Genomic DNA, 19,359 nt, shown 5'->3' with positions numbered 1-19,359 from the left:
TCTTTCTCTAGACATCCAGAATTGGAAATTTTCACTTGAGTAACAAAGCTACAGCAGGTTAAATGTTTTCTTTTTAGCTCTTGAGTGCATGTCAAGAGCGGTACGCATGTACCTGAGTGAGGGCTGGTTTGTTAGAGGACATAAAAGGGGTGAATGGGGAGTGTGACAGCTGTGCTGCAGGTCAAGTGCTTGTCTTCTGGGGTTCTGTTCTGTATTTCCTCACTGAGATTGTGTTCTTACAGATATTACCTGGCTTGAGCTCCAGTACATGTCTGTCACATGGACATGAGATTTTTAGGAGGGATACCCAACCTTAATTAGGCAATTAAAAGCTAAGAGAAGTATGGACAATAAATTCAGGTTTGGTATAGTTGGGATATCCCGTTGAAGCTGCAATTATCACTCCTCTTTTCAGAAAATATTTTGTATACAAGCAACACAACATCAGGCTTCAGTGATGTAGTGGCTTATAGCTGCATTGTTCAGGGAGGTGTCTAAGGTCTCTCTGGAGTGCCTTCTCTTTGAGGTGATGATTGAATGTGCTCTGAGATTGAGTCTTTCTCTGATTCCATGAGAGAAGCTTATCAAGCTGTGCAAGATAATGAGTAATAAACTTTCTCTCCTGCATTAAAGAGACATGGTCAAGAAAAGCAAGAAATAAAAGAAATTAAAACTGAGATGGTGTTTGCACCTGCTCTTCTGAAAAGATAACACCCTCCAAAGAATGTGTAATTCCAGCTGAACTCTTCCAACTCTGAGTCACCGTTAATCAATACTGCCTATTCCCCTTGGTTCCCTGTAACCTTGGAATAAGGACAAAACATACTGTAACGAATCAACGTAAATGGGGCACAGGTGAGGGATTACAATGGAGGAAAAGGATTTTACTGGCTTTCCTGGCCCATACTCTTAGCTGTCTTTTTTAGAGTAATCTTTTGCTTTCTCCTTTTCCCTAGGCCAGCTTTGTCTGAATAACCATTTCTGTTTGTTTTGGTAGCATTTTCCTTCTCACTAAGAAATAGTTTAGGTGATTATTTATACAAAACTTCCCATTTATATCCATAAGGCATGACATTATTGTTTGCAAATGCAGTGTGTTGTAGGAGGGGGTAATGAAACAATGCAGCTGTGAAAGGGGAAATCCAGTCAAGCTTAGAGAATTAATGTGTTTTCAAGCAAATATGGTTAAATGGGTACAAAAAGCTGTGTGCGTGCATTCATACTTTGATTAGTGAAACTGAGTTGGTTTAGTTTCAGGGTTTAACGTGAAAGACATGGTAGACTGAAGTTGCATTGAAATAGGCCTGTATTAGCTTGAAATCAGCACACACAGTTTTGCACCAATGAATGGTTTTGTATCAATAGTGGCTTCAACTGTGTCAGGGCAACATCCCTCTATCTTTTTTGCCTAATGCCACTAATGAGATGGAAAAATGATTACATGTGACAGTGAGGGATTTTTCTGTGTTACAGATGAGGCTTGTGAGCAGCTCAGGTGCTCATGAACAATGGATTCACCTTTTGAGAGCAGCTGAGAAAAAAGGATATGCTTAGGGAGAATATTGGCCATAGATATTTGGTCACCTTTGAAAAGCTTAAAGGCAGAAGCAGCAGCTGAGAAGCGTAGCAGCAGTAGATTAGCATGAGTGCAGAGAAGTCTCGTGGAGCAAGGGAATTGGGACAAACACAGAAGAGGAGAACTGTAAGGATTTCTGTGAGAGTGGGACAGCAACAGAGAACCTCATCAAGGACAGCTCAGGGTAGTGCTGAGGCATTTGCTTGTAAAGAAGTGGGCAAAATGGCAGGAGGCTTCCCTTCTTATTAGGGGAAAAACAACCAACCAACCATTTAAAATGTGCCACTTGCTCTGCTAGAAGTTTGAGCATGGTAATGAATGCTTACTCACCGTAAACAGAACCCTGTTTAAGTATTTTATTGTAGAATGTCTTTATTAATCTATATTTATTTTCAGGAAATAATGGAAAATATTGCATATAATTTGGGAATTGTATTTTGTGTTTCTTCTGGGAGGAACGCTTTTTTTAAACAGCACTTGGAATTGTTCAGCTGTAAAACTTTCAGTTACAACAAAGGGTGTCTAAAGCTCGACTACAAATAACCACTGTGATGTAGTCAGGTTGTCTCAATTAATAAAAATGTGGCATATTGACTGAGTCCCTGGCTTAAAGACTTTCTACAAATCTGTGCTAGAAAATTTCCGTATATTCCCTATGATTTCAGCTATTAAACTCAAACACTTAAGGATATAACTAGGGTAATCCGTCAGCATAAGTGGCTATTGCACAGGTCCCTGGAGAATAGCCTGAGATGCCTGTGAAAGTATCTGTGGCTCAGGAGAGCTACTGCCTGCTGGTTTGGGTTGGAAATCTGATGTTTTCTTGTATTATTCCTTTCACTGTATGTTAATCAAGCAGATGCTACATCCAGGCTGTATTCCTATATTTAACTGCTGCTTTAACTCCATGGCAAAACAGTGGTGAAAGTGATGCAAAAAGCAGCTGCTCTCCAGCTCTGTAGCTGTGAACAGAGAACATGTCCCTCCCAGGCTTTCCACAGACCTCCTTGTTTTCAACACCCAGTTAGAAGCTTTGGTCTTAAGTGACAATCAAAGATGGTTTTAACTTACCTTATTTACTTTGCCTGGTCATGCACTTGGGTGCATATACAATCTGTTGGTTCCTTTCAGTGGAGGCTATGCTAACAAAAAATAGCATCCTCCTCCCAAATCAGTCAGGGTTGACTTAAGGTACCTGCCTTTCACCACCTTCATCTTCAGCAGCACTGAAGTTAGACTCTTAGTTTCACATCTCTCAGATGATATGTCAGCTGTAGGGACTGTGTATAGAAGGAACCACCTGTGGAATGAAATTTCACAAGAGAATTATGTTTTGACAGTCTTCTGAAGGCTGACAAATAATGTCAATTCAGTTACACTTTTCTTAAAAAAAAAATACAAAACTTTACTGTATTCTTTCATTCTTATCTCAAGACCTTGTCCAGCATAAGCTCTCTGTAGCAGACGAGAGAAAACCAAATTAGTCCACTAGTGTTTTCACTTTGCTAGTCTAATGTATATTGAAGCTGGTCAGTTACTAATAAGATGGGCGTATAAAAAAACCTTCTGAGGAGAAAAGCCACAGGGAGCATAGACCACTTGTCATGGTTTAAGCCCAGCCAGTAACTCAGAACCATGCAGCCGCTCACTCACTTCCCTCCTTCACCCCCAGCCTGCTCCCGGAGGGATGGGGAGGAGAATCAAAAGAATGTAAATCCGACAAGTCGAGATAAGAACAGTCCAGTAACTAAGGTATAATACAAAACCACTACTGCTGCCACCAATGATAATAATGGTAAGGGAAATAACAAGGGGAGAGGATACAATTGCTCACCACCCGCCGACCGATACCGAGCCTGACCCGAGCAGTGATCTGGGCCTTCCAGGTAACTCCCCCCAGTTTCTATACTGGGCATGACATGCTGTGGTATGGAATACTCCTTTGGCCAGTTTGGGTCAGGTGTCCTGTCTCTGCTTCCTCACGGCTTCCCATGCCCCTCCTCACTGGCAGAGCATGAGACTGAAAAGTCCGTGATCAGGGTAAACATTACTTAGCAACAACTAAAACATTGGTGTGTTATCAGCATTGTTCTCAGGCTAAAGTCGAAAACACAGCACTGCGCCAGCTACTAAGAAGGAGAGAAGTGACTGCTACAGCTGAACCCAGGACACCACTGAAGAAAACAGCAATGTTTTAAGAAAAATTGTGCTGAGAATGGTTACAAGCACCATGCTGGCTGAGATGTTCCATACAGCTCTTTGTTACCTTGATTATAGTATGTTTGTATGAGCAGTAACGGACTTTTCTGTTGTGTGGTGGCTTGCTTGTAAAGGTCAACCTCTCATAAGACATGTATTTATTAAGCTTATTCGTTTCTATTGTAGGCAAAAATTTTACTTCCTAAAAATTATTTCTATACTGGGCAAATAATTTCTGAAAAAGTAATTCAGAGGAGAAAATTTACTGTGCAGTGGAAAAGGTTTCATTCAGTTCTCTGTGTTACGCTACTTAATATATAATGTGGGATATTAACAGCTTTTTAGTTTAAGAAATCAAAAAGCAAAAGTATGTCCAGAAAACGACCTGAATCTAGCTCTTCTTCCTGTCCAAACAGTTGATGCCTGTACTCTACCTGCAGGTTAGAGGGAGGTATGATGATTCTATATATGCCTTTACTGTGTAAATATTTATATCCACCTATATAAACACACTTCTCATGTTTGCATCAGTGTTACACTCCTGATATCAAGAGAACTTGGGACATAACTATGTATTTGTAGACCACTGAAGGTCTTCTGGAATTTGGTATATGCTATAGTAAGAGAAGGTCCAAATTTTGTCCTGTCTCTTTAAGCACAGTCACTAACTTGACTAAACTGCACTGGTATAATCATTTGGAATGTACCTCTAAAATCTAAGAAGATGCTTTTGCTGTCAACTTACCACTTCAATTATTTAAACATCACATCTGCCTTGGGATGCTTTTCCACGTTTGCTACTAGCTGATTGCAATTCAAATATTTATATGTCGTACCTCTTTATGTATATCATCTACTGTCTTACCCATTACATGTCTGTAGAAGGCCTTTTCACTTCAGGCTTTTAATTCTGAGGGTGGTATGTTGGCCTCTTTCCTTTCATTAACTCCACCAGGCAAAAGGGTCTTAGTGGTATTCAGCACAATTCGCCCTCTGGCAAAGGAGGTAGATCACCTGCTGAAATCTCTTTGACTGGTGCAGGTTGATTAGCAGAAACTTAAACATGAATTTGAGCAAACAAAAAGATTTTTTTCAACAGGTAATTCAAGTGTCTTAAACATTTAGGGTTTGTTTTTTACTGACTTGTTTTTCTATTTAGAAACTGTGTTACGTGAACATCTGTATTTTTTTTGAGAAGAAAATTGTGCTTAATGACATTGAAAAATCTGTGTGCATTATGTCTCTTGTGATGGTCTGCTTCACAGAAATGCTCTTCATCTTAATGCCATAAAAATAATTTAAATTTGTAATTTGAATCATGCATTAAACATAGATCTCAATTGTCTCTAAAATTTCAATATTTTACTTCTTGAAGTTCCCCTCTCCCCACCTTGATTAGTTTCAAAGCTGGCTGGGTGTACATGTGGCACCCCCTGAGTCTGACCAAATTCCACTTATAATTGATGGGAAGTTTTTTATTAACTTCAGCATGAGATGGGTTAGTCCATAACTTACAGATGTGGACCTGGAAAACCTGTGTACTGCTCAACAAAGTGATTGTAATATCTCTGGGAGCGGCAGGATGGTGTAAATGCTCTTTCTTTCGCAGGGCTAGGGTTCTTGTAGAAGAACAAATAGCAGGTGGAAAAGTAAAGCGCCTACTATGAATTTTAGAAGGATCTGAAAGAGTTTGAAGTCTGCAGGGTCAGGCAAGGTGGCCAGCTTCAGTATTTGACCTGCTATCCTGCTGAGCTTATGTGTAACATCAATGAAGTGAATTTTCCACTTCAGACAAGAACCTTTAACAATGAGCTTGCCTGTGATCTGGGATATCTGTTACATGTGGCAGTGTTTGGAATGATGCTGTACTTGTCAAAAAGATGCAGAAAGAGAAGCTGTAGATTACTTAAAGAATAATTTTTCAGTAGCTCAGATGGGTTGGATCCACCTGCGTTCTTATGGCCGGTCTTCTGCAATTGCAGACAATCTCATAGCAGTTAAGATCCTTCTTTTGGCAAGCTGCTCACACATGTAGTTCAGTTTGCTAAAGGTGGCTTTTGCTTCATGGTTGTGTATCATAGGTCGGTCTTTCTTCATTAAGAAGTTTATTTTCTGCCTGTTCCTTTTCATGATGTCGAGGAATCTAAATAAACTTTACATGTACATCTCCAACAATGTAGATACACATTTAAGATAAAAAGTACCTATTCCCACAAAAAAAAAAAAAAAGCACTAAGGAAGATATTTTCTTTTGGGGGGACAGTCGTGTATTTTATGAAGAAAATTGCTTTTCATCTCTGCTTTTGCTGAGCTACCATCAGGAACATAATGAGATGAATTAGACAAAGCAAACTTATTAATGGCTTTTGCCCTGTATTCATTTACAAAGTACATATGTGGCTTCAAGGCCCTTAGTTTAAAAAACAAACAAAGCTCTTCTAGGATATTTCCAACCCAAGCATTCATAAATGGTATATTAATTTTGTCGTTTTTGAGCCTTTAGGATTCAACGTAGTATTTCAAATTTCCTCCATCTGTCCATGGATGATGGAAACTTGTTTCATGAGAGATTCTCATATAGCTGTCTGAATCTAGGATTTAAACTTTATTAAATGTTTTCTCACTTATCCATCACCTTCTCCCTTCTGTTTTCAAAGATAATATGAAATTTCAGGTAAATTAGAAGATTTGGCACTCCTGTTGCTGCTTTATAATTTGTGATGAAAGCAGATGATCACAACAATGGGAGGGTTTTTATTTCCTGGAAATGCCAGAATTTTTTGCTTCAGAAATAGGATGGATGCCTCAGAATAGCAAAAGGCAGGGCAAGCTTGGGAAATGTTTGTCTCTCTCCCTGTAGGGCAGAAGCAGAGCTTTGAGTGCTGCAGGTGAAGGAGCTGGGATGCAAGCCTGCTTCTGTTTTTATCTTGAGTGTAGGACTACAAGTCTACAGGTCTACAAGTGTGAGCCAGCAGTGTGAGTGCAGCTGCTAGGGCTAACTACCTTTCCACCTGCAAAAATGCACTCTCGGCCTTACAACAGGGATTTGTTGATACAACACCATTTTCCTTTTGTTCAAACTGAAATAAACAGCAACCTGAATCCAGGCTCCTTACTCATAAACTCATTTTCTTCTCCAAATTTTCTGTATGTGAAACCCTTGGATCTAGTGCTTGCACATGCTCAGATTGAATATGAGGGTATCAGCCACTGATAGTGTTTTTATTTCTTCAGTCCAGCCACAGCTCTGCTGGTATTACCGGAGCTGTGTGATGGGATACTCAGTATTTTGCTCTGAGGTAAATAGCTTCTGGCCGTGCAGTAGGAATATTTGATCAATTTGGGGAGAGCATGGTCCCACCCCTGTGTCTAGAGTATAAGCTAATTTCATTTACTCGAATGCCCTGCTGTTCACTGGCAGTTTAACCAGAGAATTAAGCACACCATCACTGCTGAGGGAGTGGAGATCTGCCCAGATTCCTTACGGTGTTAAATATTCATTCCCTGGTGAAGAGCTTGGCTAAACCTTATCTCCAATGAGGAACACGGCAGCTTCAGGACATACAACCTAGCTGGGGACCCATGGGAGGGCAGCACGTGATAGCTGGGAGAGGCTTGAACAATACATGTTGCATTAATACACGAGGCATGCCTCAAAACATCCCTGCTGCCTTGAATTTGGCACTCTTGGCAGTGCAAGAGTTGGATTTCTCAGGTCATTGTGAGCTGAGAGCTCACAAAGGGCAGTTTTCGTCTTGCCAGGGCTGGCTGCTTGTGGTGTTTTTGTCAGTGTAAATTTGACCCATGACCTGCTGCAAGCTCATTTCTTTTGCAGCCTGTAGGTAAACTGCAGTACAGAGATCCTTCCTGCCTAGTGATATGGCTACAAGCTCACAGCTCTGGCCGGCAGTGGGAAATGGGACTCAGTGCAGTGTTTGCACTGGAAATTCTTTCACATGGTTTATGGTAGCAGTTGTTGCTGGGGAGAGCCTGTCAGCCAGATGCTGAGTGCTGCGGCTTCCATGGCTGCTCTCAAAACTTAAGTTATTGATGATTATTCTTTAAAACACAGTTCATGAAAGAAGATTTCTGTGTGAGTTCTGCCTTTCATTTTCAGGATACATATATTTGGCCAAGTAAACTCTAAGGAATGAGAAATCAGACACCACCCACCCCCAAAGTCTATACCTAAAATTTTAAATTCATGTTTGAATTCACATTTTTGGATGGGATGGAGGTTTAGTAAAGCTAAGTTTTGCCAGAACAAAAACCACAAAGCGCAGTTGTAGCTACTAAGCAAATTGTATGTGCACAAATGGGAAAACATTGGGCCCAAATTCTTTTTTATTTTCAGAAACTGGCCAAGCCCTGGGAGATTTTCCTGTTCCTGGTGGCAGAGGTAAATCTGTTGCCCTTTTCATAGTCAGCAACTAGAAGCAACAAATTTAGAGGAGCTGAGAGTGTGAGGCAAGGGAAAGGGAAGCTGAAATGCTGACATCAGGGCAAGTTATTTCTCAAAACAAAGGCAGCATGTTTGTATCCAGCCATACTATTACTGAAAGGTGCACGGGCAGTAAGTATCACATCTGTCACGTACCAAAATATCAAAACCGCACAGGATTAGAATTCAGTTCCAGTTCATTTACTGGATAACCAGCTAAGAACTCGAAGACTGGGATGTAGTTTTAATTACACTTATTTTTACAGGGTTCCAAAATTCTGCTGAATCTCTTTTCTTATACTGAAGAATGTTCAGAGAAAAGTGGTTCTCTCCCACAGACTGTTCCAGCATATTAAAATGGCAAAGTCTGGCTTCTATCCTTAGAAGCCTTTTAAGTCAGTCTAACATTGTTCTCACGAGTGCTGTTGTTTGGCCAGCTGAAAGGCTACCATATCCTGTTGCATGCTGCTTGTTGAGATTAAAAGTGGAGAACAGCAAAGAAAGAGGGTAGTTGTCATAGATATCAGGTTAATTCTGTCTTCATTTGCAAATTTAAATCAGTTATGTTAAATGCATATTGGAACCTGGATTAAAAATGTATTGCATGTATATTTTACTGCATTTAGCCAGTTTCAGGTTGCTGTTTTGCTTGTCCATAAAAATGTCTCTTTCTGTCCCCACAAGTGAGTTCCACATTTGTGTCAGGGCTTTTGAGAATTTACTTGTTTGCTTCAGTGCAAAAACTATTACATGGCTTTGAATGCTTGTTAGCACTGGGCATCCAGCACATCCAAGAAAGGAAGAGTTGGATCTGTTTCTTCTTAGGCAGCATCAACAGATTTGTTTATGAAATTCCAACCTGTTACTCCTGTGGAAATCAGCGGAAGGCTTTCAGGATGGCACAGGTTGTTGCTTGAGCATAACTGGTCCTGCCAAACCCTGTTGATGATATGCAGGAGGGAAGGAAGGAAGCAACCTCACTAGAAACTCAGGGTATATTTAGGTGGTGAACAAACATCCTGCTCCCAATGCATCTGTGTGGCTGGAAGAAGAGACTGCCAGAAAACTGTCTTTAACTGCTTTTTACCATCTGAAACTTGCTGGTGGAGATATCCATGGTCACGTTCTCTGCCCTGCTTTCACTCGCGTTGAGCTCGGCTAGTTTAAAGAGGCTCGCTGGTGGGCATATGCTGTGTTGGCTCGTTTTCCTTGAGGAGGGCAAGGTCTGATCCCACGAGCAGTTCCCTTGGATGGAAAAGAGCGATGTGCAGGGTGGTGGCACATGTCCTCAAACCATTGCGGTTGTTTCTTGGTTGGAGTTTGCCTCCCATCAGTCCTCCTCTGCATCCGGGAGGAGTGATGTGCAATGCCACAGGTAGCTGTGAAAACTGAATGCCTCGGGTAGGGGTTTAAGCCCTGCCCCTTTCTGAGCAGAGGCCCTGGGGAAGCAGCTCTTTATTGCTCATTGAGTACGTTTGATGGGGAGTTTTGCCAAATAAAAACCAGAGCTCCAGGAGCATTGTGTTTACCACCACCTTTAGCACAAGCAACATCTCTAAATTAGATTTACTGTTATTGCATGTGCCAGTCCTGGAAAATCAAATTATTTGGTATGTTTCTTTTTATAGCTCAAGGATAAATCTCACTTCTAGCATAAGCAGGTATAATTTCATTGAAGTGAAGGCAGTTGCACTTCTGTCTGAATTTTTGGATTTAGCTGTAAATCTTTGCTGCCTTTTAAAGAGACTTGCTTTCACTGCTGCATTCAGAGTCATGCTGTGAAAGCATTGTACTGGTTTTGGAAAACTAGGAGGAGAAGAAGCCCTGCGCACTTCAGCTTTCCCCAAAAGATTGCTTCTGTCACAGCAGATTAATCTTGGAAGTTTGCAGGCTAGAAACACAACGCATAGCAGCGGAGATTTGTTAAAGGGGGAGGCGAGGGGCCTCTTCTGCAGGTCAGAGCGCGGGGAGCGGGCAAATGGTAAAAGCCATGGGAAGGGAGGAGAAGACACACCCCTGATGGAGCGGTGCCTTCCAGGGAGAAAGCAGCACCCACTGTCTCACAGCTGGAGCCAGCGAGCACAAGTGTGCACAGTCTGTGAGGAGAGCGGGAGCTGACATGATGTGCTTCAACTCAATGCAAAATGAATGAGCTGCTGTTCTCGGGGGCTTTTCCGCCCCCATCGTCGAAGTGCAAGTACACGGCTGCATCAAGTGCACTTTGCATCATCCGGTGCCTAGTTACATGCTAACGGTGACGGGGACCAGGCAGAGCACTGAGTTGGGTGCTTGTGTATGACGTGCTTGGCATTAAATTCGTGTTTGCTGCAACAAAAAGGTAAGAAACTTAAAAAGTGACAAGAGAAAACTGTCAGCCTCCCCCCCCACCCCAGACAGCAGTCTCACGTTAGGAATAGCCTTTGTCTCGAGCTGTATTTTCAAAGCTATGGTCCATTAGTCTAAAGCTTCTGTGTGGATGCCTGCAAGGCAAATTACTGCTCCTAGTGTGACAAAGGCAAGTCGGATTTCTTCTCTCCAAAGCTGACACTTAACAACCTTCAGGAGAGCACTGTAGCAGAAATGCTGGACTGTGTGCTGAGCGGTGAGTATTTGGTGCCGTTCTCCCTCTCCTTTCTCTCTTCTGATGTTGCTCATTTGAGCAGTAAGCTAACTAATGGATCCTGATGATTAATAGGTTTGGGGGACTGTGTTCACCTCAGAATTACATGTTCCTAAACTGGCTGTGGTTACTGGCTGCATATTGACCAGCATGATTCTACAGAGGATGATCATAATTTGTTTTTACTGATAATGCTGTGTTAATGGATAAAAAGATGCTGTAGTTAAGAATAGTAGCAACCTCATTTACCGAAGAGAAGAAAACTCTCTATGTTTTCCCCCAAACATACAGCACCTGTATAGTTATTTACATGTAATTCCTAGCTAACTTCTAGCTAGCCTGTCTTCTTTCAACCCATAATTGATAATGGAGATTGTGCAATTTGAAATCTTTGTAGAGCTCCAAAAGAAGTAAACATGTTTAAAGACAGAAGTATTGCACTGGCTGGGGGGAATACATGCATGTAAAAATATATTTAGTTGAAGTGAAATGGTTAATGGCTCTTTTGACAGAAGAGGAAACTTCATGATTTAAATGTAATATATTGCCTTGAGATCTCTGTGCTTGCTTAATCCTATCTGTATTCATAAAGTATTTGCAGCAGGAGAAATGTCATTGATTTGTTAATTGATATATCGCTTTGAATCCTCATTACTCTGGGTACAGGGGGGAGTGAAGAGCGACAAGCACATTCATCTTTGTCTTTAAACTCAGCAGCTTCACTCTTAAGTTTCTCGCATGTTATGGAACCTCATTGCTCTCCCTGTTCTGTGCAGTAATTTTTTCTTCCTGAAAGGATAACAAACATTGCTGAGTCTTGATCTCTATCAGGGAAATATATGAAGTGTTTAATCTCTTAAAACTATGGCTTTAATTAGGCCTTTGTAGCTGTTGCCTTGCAGTTAATGTAATTATAACAACTTGTGAGTGAGGAAAATGATATTATTTAGCCCTAGAGCACTTCTTCGCAAAAATTGGCTTATTTATTTTCATAAGGAGTTAAAAGAGAGGAGGAGAAAGATAGTGGGGTTTTATTATGTAGTACCAGTTAGATTTTTTTATTATTATTAATTATCTTTTTTTTTTTTTGAAGTACTGGTTAGTTTTCCCTTCTGCAACAGTGAATGTATATAAGTAAATAACCCTATCTATGAAGATATTTTAAACACTGATCAGTTAGAATACAGATGAGGATCAAACTGTGTGAATTGGTATTTTAGGTAATTAAGGTGTTGCTATAGACTGTTGGGCATCCTGTTGGGCAAGGTTTTCTGGTTTGCTGTTTGGATTTTGCTGTGTTTCGTGATGTGAAGTAAAACTCTGTTATTGGGGACAAAATTCTGTTCTAATTGATATTAGTGTGGTAGTATTGATTCAACTGCGCTGTGTAGCTTTTATTTGTATTAGAATGCAGACTTTGCTCCAGTGTAGTTTGAGATAGGCTGAGATAAGCTTATTCTCTGGGTGAAGTTAACCCAGGTCAAAACCTGACATTTAACAGTTCTAAATGAGGGGGAATATAAAGTCAGTAAGTTGCATTCAGTTGAATTTCCCCCTATTACAAAATAACTGGCATGTGCCTGGTTTGGTATCTGCCAAAGAAAACAAGATCCTCTTTTTTTTTTTTTTTTTTTTTTGTTGCTGTTGTGGTATTTTAATGTGATATTAAAGCCTTCTCTATATGTTTTAAGAAGTTTCCAAGTTGGAAATATCTTTATTGCTGAATTTAATAGTTCTTAAAAAAAAATACAATAGAAAATCACATCCGACTGATCCATCTAAAATGGTGGGCTAGTGATCTGGGGAAAAGGTGGCCTGCTGTTCAAAGTTCTTCTCATGCTTCCAGAAATGTGCTTCTTTTCCCCAACAAGCCAAATATAACATTTCCTAAGGAGAGGAGGTCGGCAGTGGGTTATAAAAGATGCCCCTAGCTTACATCAGGAACGGAGGTGCCTGGGGTGGCCATGTCCGTCAGGGAGCTGTAACTGCACCCACTCTTTCATCTCAGGTCTCCAGTCATTGTCATTCAGTGCATGCAGATGAGAGAAACCCTGAAGAAATGGTGACCTGAAGTTGTTTGTTTATGGAGAGGATTTGAGGAATAACAAGGAACCAGCTTGCCGGTCAGATACCACTGTGGTGTCTAGCACCCAGACTATCAGGGGTACTTTCTGATTCAGAGCTTCTGGTCTTAAGAGCACAAATCAGTCTTTAAAAAATGTGGATTCATATGATGTGCCAGGCTGCCTCATGTTTTCTTTTAGTTAAAAAATATAATCTGACTAGGTTATAGTAGTCTTCATAATATATGATAAGCAACAGAAGGCTAGATCAAGCCATCAATTTTTAAGCAGAAATCTTTTTGCTACCAGTGGAGAATTGCTTAAAAATTGATGGCACAATCTGGTCCACAGTGAACAGGGGACTTCTGCAGAAAAGCCTTAGTTGTACTGTTACTCAGTCTTCGTCCTGGTGGTAGCAGGGACTCAGAAGCTCAAGGCTAGTGTGCTGGAATAGTCTGATATTTGCTGGAAGACAAAAGGCTTAAAGACTATTTTTTTAAAAAGGAAAAAGTTAAAAAACTACCAACCCCTTAGAAAAATTCTAAACCACAGCTGCTTTTCCTTTCAGAGAAAGAAACTGTATTTCTCTAATGGCATGCATAAGTGAAGAACATAATCATTCGCTAAGCAACAGAGAGGCTTCCAAATGCACAGAAATGAAGGTTGTTTCCTTTATTTGTTCATGTTGTGGTGTTGAGGTGTAAATACATTTTACATAAACATTTGCTGCATTAAGTGCTACTAGACTTCATAATTGCAGATTAGAAAACCAGAGTAGGGCCTCTTCTGTGCCTCAGAGGATATGCTTGGGCAAGTACTTCTAACTGTAAATAAAGACGAAAGGCTCGTGACATGCATCATTATTCTTAATCAAGTAAAACATATTTTACTCCACTAAAACTCTACAGTAATTGAAAACAAAGACATTCAGCTGGTTGTTATCTCTTAGGAGGAGATGGTCTGGGCTGCTGCTGATGGGTGTAGTCCCATGTGAACACGTTCGAAGATAGTGGAGGTCGGAGGGCAGACCTCTGTACTTGATCAGGGTGTAGGTGGCACGTGGCAGCCTGGTTTTCTCTCATCTGCTCAAAAAAGACAACTGGGGAGGTTGCAGTCAGCCAGACTCCAGGGGAAGATAGAGGAATGAAGAGGTGTGTGAAGTGTTCACCTCTTCAACCTATTAGCTGAATGCTCAGTCACAAAAATGGTTGGGCTGTAGAGTGGAATTAACTCTGCCTACACGGGAGTGGACTCCTAACGCTCTCCCAGGCTCATGTGCAGTGCAGTGCCCCACTAAAACATTAGCTGAGCGTGGGAGCATCACCTTGATCTTTAAATACTCTATCAGATGCACCAATAAGAACAAAACCTGTTGGGTTTGTTGGTGTGGTTTGCTCTCTGTCACATTGTCTTACACAGTCTTACACTGGCCCTTCTTGAAGTGGAAGGCACAACAGTAGCCACCCTGGAATGCTTGGAGCCCAGGACATCTGTCCTGGTCACAGGGATGGATGGGCACTGGGGGACCTGAGAAGCTGGGGCTCTCAGGTGTGTCATTTTGTCCCTGCCAACTACACTCTGCCAGTGCTGAGACAGGCCTGTAGCTGGTCCTCTGTGTAAGCACATCCAACTGCACAGCACATCTCTGTCCTGTGCATCGAGGTGTTTTTGTTACAGTCACAGGTTAAAGCTGACCTGGAAAGGACCACAGCAGGTCATTTTAGACAAGCCTCTTGCCCAAAGCGGGGCATGGTTCAGGATTACGTCAGGGCCATTTTTGGTTGACATGTTTTAAAACCTCCAAGAACAGAGATTGCACAGCCTTCTGGAGTATCTCTCTGGGCTTACCCACTCTCTTGGAAAAGAAACTTGGGTTAGCTCTATTTTTTTTTAAGCCTTTCGTGAGTGAGTGGGGCATACCAGTTAGATCCTCATCTCCAGGCTAAACAAGCATGGTTCCAGTAGCCTTGGTGGCCCTCGGCTGGACTCATACCAATCTCTCCCATGTAGTAGTAGGCTCAAACCTAGATGCAGAAATCCAGATATGGCCTCACAAGTGCCACATGGAAGGTGTTTTGGGGGGGACAGGGGTGTTAGCATTATGTCTCTCAGTTTATTCACCTCCCAGTGAAATCCCAATTACCCTTCAGCTTGTGGGGTGGGCATTGTATATCAACGATCAGCCTCCATAATGCAACTTCCATCAGTCACTGATGTGCAGAAGATGGGGCTGGAAGGAGATGTTGTCTTCTACTCAAGCACTGCCACATACTGTGCAGACTCTCCCATAGGATGGTGCCCCATCAGTTACACCACTCCTTGCAACTGTCTGGCCTCCGCTCTATCCCTGGGCCGGGTACAACCCTCTGGGAGAGGAGTGTGGAGGTGATCAGGGATGCAGGCACCCTTGGCACTGCTGTAATGTGCTGCCTCCAAAGGTGGAATTTGAAAACAACCTGCCATAATGAGCCTGGCAGAAGTGATGGGGAGGAGGAGACTGTCACCCCCTTCCTGGGGAGGCAATGTCCCTTCAGGGCTCCCTCTGGGACAGAGGCTCCTTTCGCGCACCTCTGCAGGCTGGAAGGTCGTGGGCTGTTTTCCTTGCAGGTCTTGGCCTTTTCCCTTCAGAAATGAATCTCAAATCCTGTGTAGCAGCCCTGACACAATTTTCTAGGTATTATCTTCCCATGTTATTGGCAGGCTCAGGCTTGACCTCTTTTAACTCGGTCAGCTTGGAAAAGAATATGTAGAGCACCATACCGAAGCACTTGCACAGCTGCTCTTGCAGCATTTCTGGCACTTAGAGCCATCAGCAAAATCTGCTGTTTGAACTGCAACTTTCCTTGTCTGCTTTTTAGCCTTGGGGTGATTTTTATTTATTTATTTAAGTTTAAAGGTAAATCAGTCAACCATATTCGAGCTACCAGAATGTGAAATGAATACAGGCAAATAGTCTTTTGTGTGAAAATAATTCATAAATTACAAGCACTCTGAGAGGAGGTATTAGGTTAATTGGAAAGCTGTAATTAACTGGCTAGATAGAAACAGGATGCAGCCCCCCTTGATTCTCATGCATCCCATGGTGTGGGAGCCCTGCTAGTTCCTCGCTGCCCAGCAAAGACCAGCAGCCCAACTGCTTGTATTTTTCTCTGGCCTTCCTGAATTTCCTCCTGTGCTCTTTTCTTTGTCTGTGCTGGCAGCTGCAGTGGTGATTGCTCTGTACAATTGTATCTTGCATAACAATAGGGGAATAAACAGATCTCCCTTTAAGAGTTTGCACCAGCAGGTCGTGTTTTGCATCTAACTGTACCGTGTTCAAAATCTGCTAGATCCAAGATGTCTTTCCCCTCACCCCCACACCTCCCAGTGCATAGTCTCTAAATTGCTGGAATATATTTCCAATATAAAGCTTTTTCTGAGAGGTAATCTCTATTTGTCCACCTCATATAAACCCAGTAATTAATGCATGAAGAAAATGATGTATATTTTGCTTCTCATACTAATTAGAAACATTGTACTTTCTGGAAAGTAAAAGTGATACTACTTTTCAATTCTGATTATCAAATTGGCACTGAAATATAGGGCCAAGGGCCATTTAGGCTCGAAAAACTTCCAATATTTGTGATACTGAGATCTAATTTTAACCTCTTAATATATAAAGTGTTAGCAGTAAGCATGGTGAAGTACTTGTTGATTCTGCAAAGCCCAGTAGAAAGCTCATTTAGCCAAAGCAAAGGAATGAGTAAGGTTTTGGTTGGGGAGATCCATACAGGTCGCCATTGGATATTGAAATAGGGAAACTCCCAGTTCACTGCGTGGAAGGAAGTGGAACAGAGCAGCCTGTATTTCTTCTTTACAAGACGGCTAACACTTCCATTGTAAAATTTCTGGGAATGTCCATTACATTTGTTAAACATGGATCTTCTTTCCAACTTGACTGCTTTCATAGAACAGCCCAGGCTGGAAGAACGAGAAGACCATCTGATCCAACCTTTCATAGGAAAGGTAACCTAGATGAGACTGTCTAGCACCCTCTCCAGTCACTTCCTGAAACCCTCCTTTGATGGGGACTCGACTGTATCCCTGGAGACGTTGTTCCAGTGAATTACTGTTCTTCACAAGGAGCCACATGGAGATTAAAAGGCGCAATGGGTACAAGTTGCACCAGGAGAGGTTTCATCTCAAAATAAGAAAGAAATTAAATCTCTAGCTATGTACATATGCATCCATGTATGGCTTACATTTCAGTGTTGGACAGAAGAATCAGCAAACCATATGCAGGTTTAGTTAGAACCTGGCTTAGAAAGCCTGTGTTTATTCCAGATCTACTCACTAAGCCATTTCTAAGCAACAGATCAATCCCTGTAAGCTTTGCAAGCTTGGTAAAGTGAGATGTCTAATGGGAATTGGATCCCTTCCCTTCAGTGTGCTCTGTCATTAATCCTGCCCTTATTACTTGAGATGGGATGATTTTTCCACTCCACTACTTTTTTCTCAGAGTCAGTTACAAACTAGGATGATGTAGGGTCCCACATTTTTGTGCACAGTGCATGAGCCTTGCTTGGATGCTCCCTGGAGGTGAGACCTTCTTAAAAGAGGGGAGTTTTGGGATGCATGCAGGGGCAGGAAAGCAGGACTAGGACTAAGCAATCCTCTTCTGGAGAATGGTTATTAACTGTGTAGGGGCACTGTACATTGCATAAAGTGGTGTCCTGTTTTTAAGGAAGGGTGGATAGACGCAGACAGCAACCCACCCCATTCCCAGCACAGGTAACTCCTTGTGGTAACATGATGGGAAACTGTGTGCTTTCTTCATGTGATGGCTCCAGAAGTGCACGTGTACCTGCAAGCTCACATTGCTGGTGTTCTGTGGTGCCTGGTATGACCTAGAAAGCAGCCAGCTGGGGCTCAGGCAGGGAGCAGGGCAAAGCAGCTCTGCAGGGAAGGGGGAAGGGATGATGGTTAAGTTGTGGTTGTAGAAGTGCTTCAGAAATTAAGGTATGTAGTGATTTTATACATCCTGGCTTCAGCTCAGTGTTCGTGTGAAGTTGCTCCCTAGGCTTTCACTTCTTCAGGGTACAACTTTCAGAGGAGCCAAATGACCTTGGGGCATGAGCTTTTGGAAAAGGCATTAAACAAAATCATTACAATCTTTCTACTCTTTCAGTTTAAACAATGTTATTCACAGCCTGAAGAATTGTTCTTGTTTGTTTTGTCTGTATCTGCTGTAAAGCGTTTGCTTTAAGTAGTGTTATTTTGAAGAAGGACGGTTCATGCACTTTCTGTGTCTATTTATGCTTTCTGCATACTACTTCCCGGACTTGTGTGTGGTATTTTAAGCTTGATTACCTCCTACTGTTGATATGTCTGTGGTGTCACTCTTAAGTTCAGCTGATGCCTGTTTGCTTCATTGCATGTTTCCAAAAATACAAACTTCGGAGCAACAGGATTCAAGGAAAATAAGTATCTAAAGGAAATAGTGTCAGTACGCTTAGAAACACTATGCTACAAACAAACAGCAGATGTTAAATGTGCAGCATTTTCAGCTACCCTGTCTCATCATATGCTGGAGCTCTGACTCTGTGAGTGCTTTCTAACTTGCTCTTTCTATTTCTTCATGCTTCCCTGGATTCAGAGAGAGGTAAATGATTTTCATTTTTCCATTTTCATTTTATCCTTCTCCCATGCACCTAACAATATTGTGTCAGTTTGCTTGCATTGGTCGACAGAAGCTAAACTTCAGTGAGTAAAGACATATCTCTCTGTCACTTTGCTATTAACAGTATAGTCAAATTGATATTGCGTGTTGGATTTTTGAGGTTTTTTTCCAGGTCCCAAACCTTCTAGTACTAGAACAGTTTAAAATCGTGCAGTGCAGTGGGGTTTGATGTTTGCTTCTGGTGGTTAAGTTTAAAATTTAGATGATGTTGTTCTCTGCAGTCTGAAATGCAAGAAAGTTGTATTAAAATATTACATTCCCACCTTTTATTTAAAAAATGAAAAAATCATGAAACTTGTGGTTATTTGGGTGTGGGGGTTTGGGGGGGGGGACGACACACACAACACGACAGTTTGTGGTAGCGTTTGGTTTGTTGGGTTGGTTTGTTTTCTTACCCCTCCGGCAGGGAATTTCAGAGCTAAGTTTAGCAAGAGTTGGAAATGTCAATGTTTGTTTCCTATTTTTGGTATTTGTTTCAGATCCGCCTGGGTTGGTTGCTTGTCTTTTGAGTTCGAAGAAAAGTTGTCCCCAGTATGTTTGATTTGTTTAGATGTACAAAGGGATCATTTGGAATTCTCTACAATGCTTCCCATTTCATGGCAGTGCAGACAGTAAGGCATTGTAGTCAGGTGCTTTGCAGCACAAGGGCTGCAGGCACTCCAAAGGCTCTTGCTGGTAGAATTGCATCCCTCAGATGAGATTCAGGGTTTGTTTGCTCTTCTAAAGTGCAGGGGCTTGAAA

At 41.8% G+C, this 19,359-nt stretch overlaps 1 protein-coding gene across 18 annotated transcripts in view; it reads left to right on the top strand.

The window, feature by feature from the left end:
- APBB2 (amyloid beta precursor protein binding family B member 2) overlaps nucleotides 1-19,359 on the top strand; it is a 179,622-nt gene that overhangs the window by 141,881 nt on the left and 18,382 nt on the right. For 9 of the 18 annotated variants that reach the window (XM_032920085.1, XM_032920084.1, XM_030493253.1 and 6 more), the window contains one exon: nucleotides 18,535-18,540. The exons of 6 other annotated variants lie outside the window; for them this stretch is intronic. In XM_032920085.1, coding sequence (XP_032775976.1) covers nucleotides 18,535-18,540 — 6 coding nt within the window. Of the gene's footprint in view, nucleotides 1-9,909; nucleotides 10,555-10,646; nucleotides 10,819-18,534; nucleotides 18,541-19,359 lie in introns of those variants that run through there. 3 more of the 18 variants (XM_030493264.1, XM_030493266.1, XM_030493265.1) reach the window with 3 other exon arrangements.

Source organism: Strigops habroptila, chromosome 7, assembly GCF_004027225.2.
Source record: "Strigops habroptila isolate Jane chromosome 7, bStrHab1.2.pri, whole genome shotgun sequence".
NCBI classification, from domain to species: domain Eukaryota; kingdom Metazoa; phylum Chordata; class Aves; order Psittaciformes; family Psittacidae; genus Strigops; species Strigops habroptila.
The sequence above is the reverse complement of the archived record's forward strand: the minus strand, read 5'-3'. Positions and strand labels throughout refer to the sequence as shown.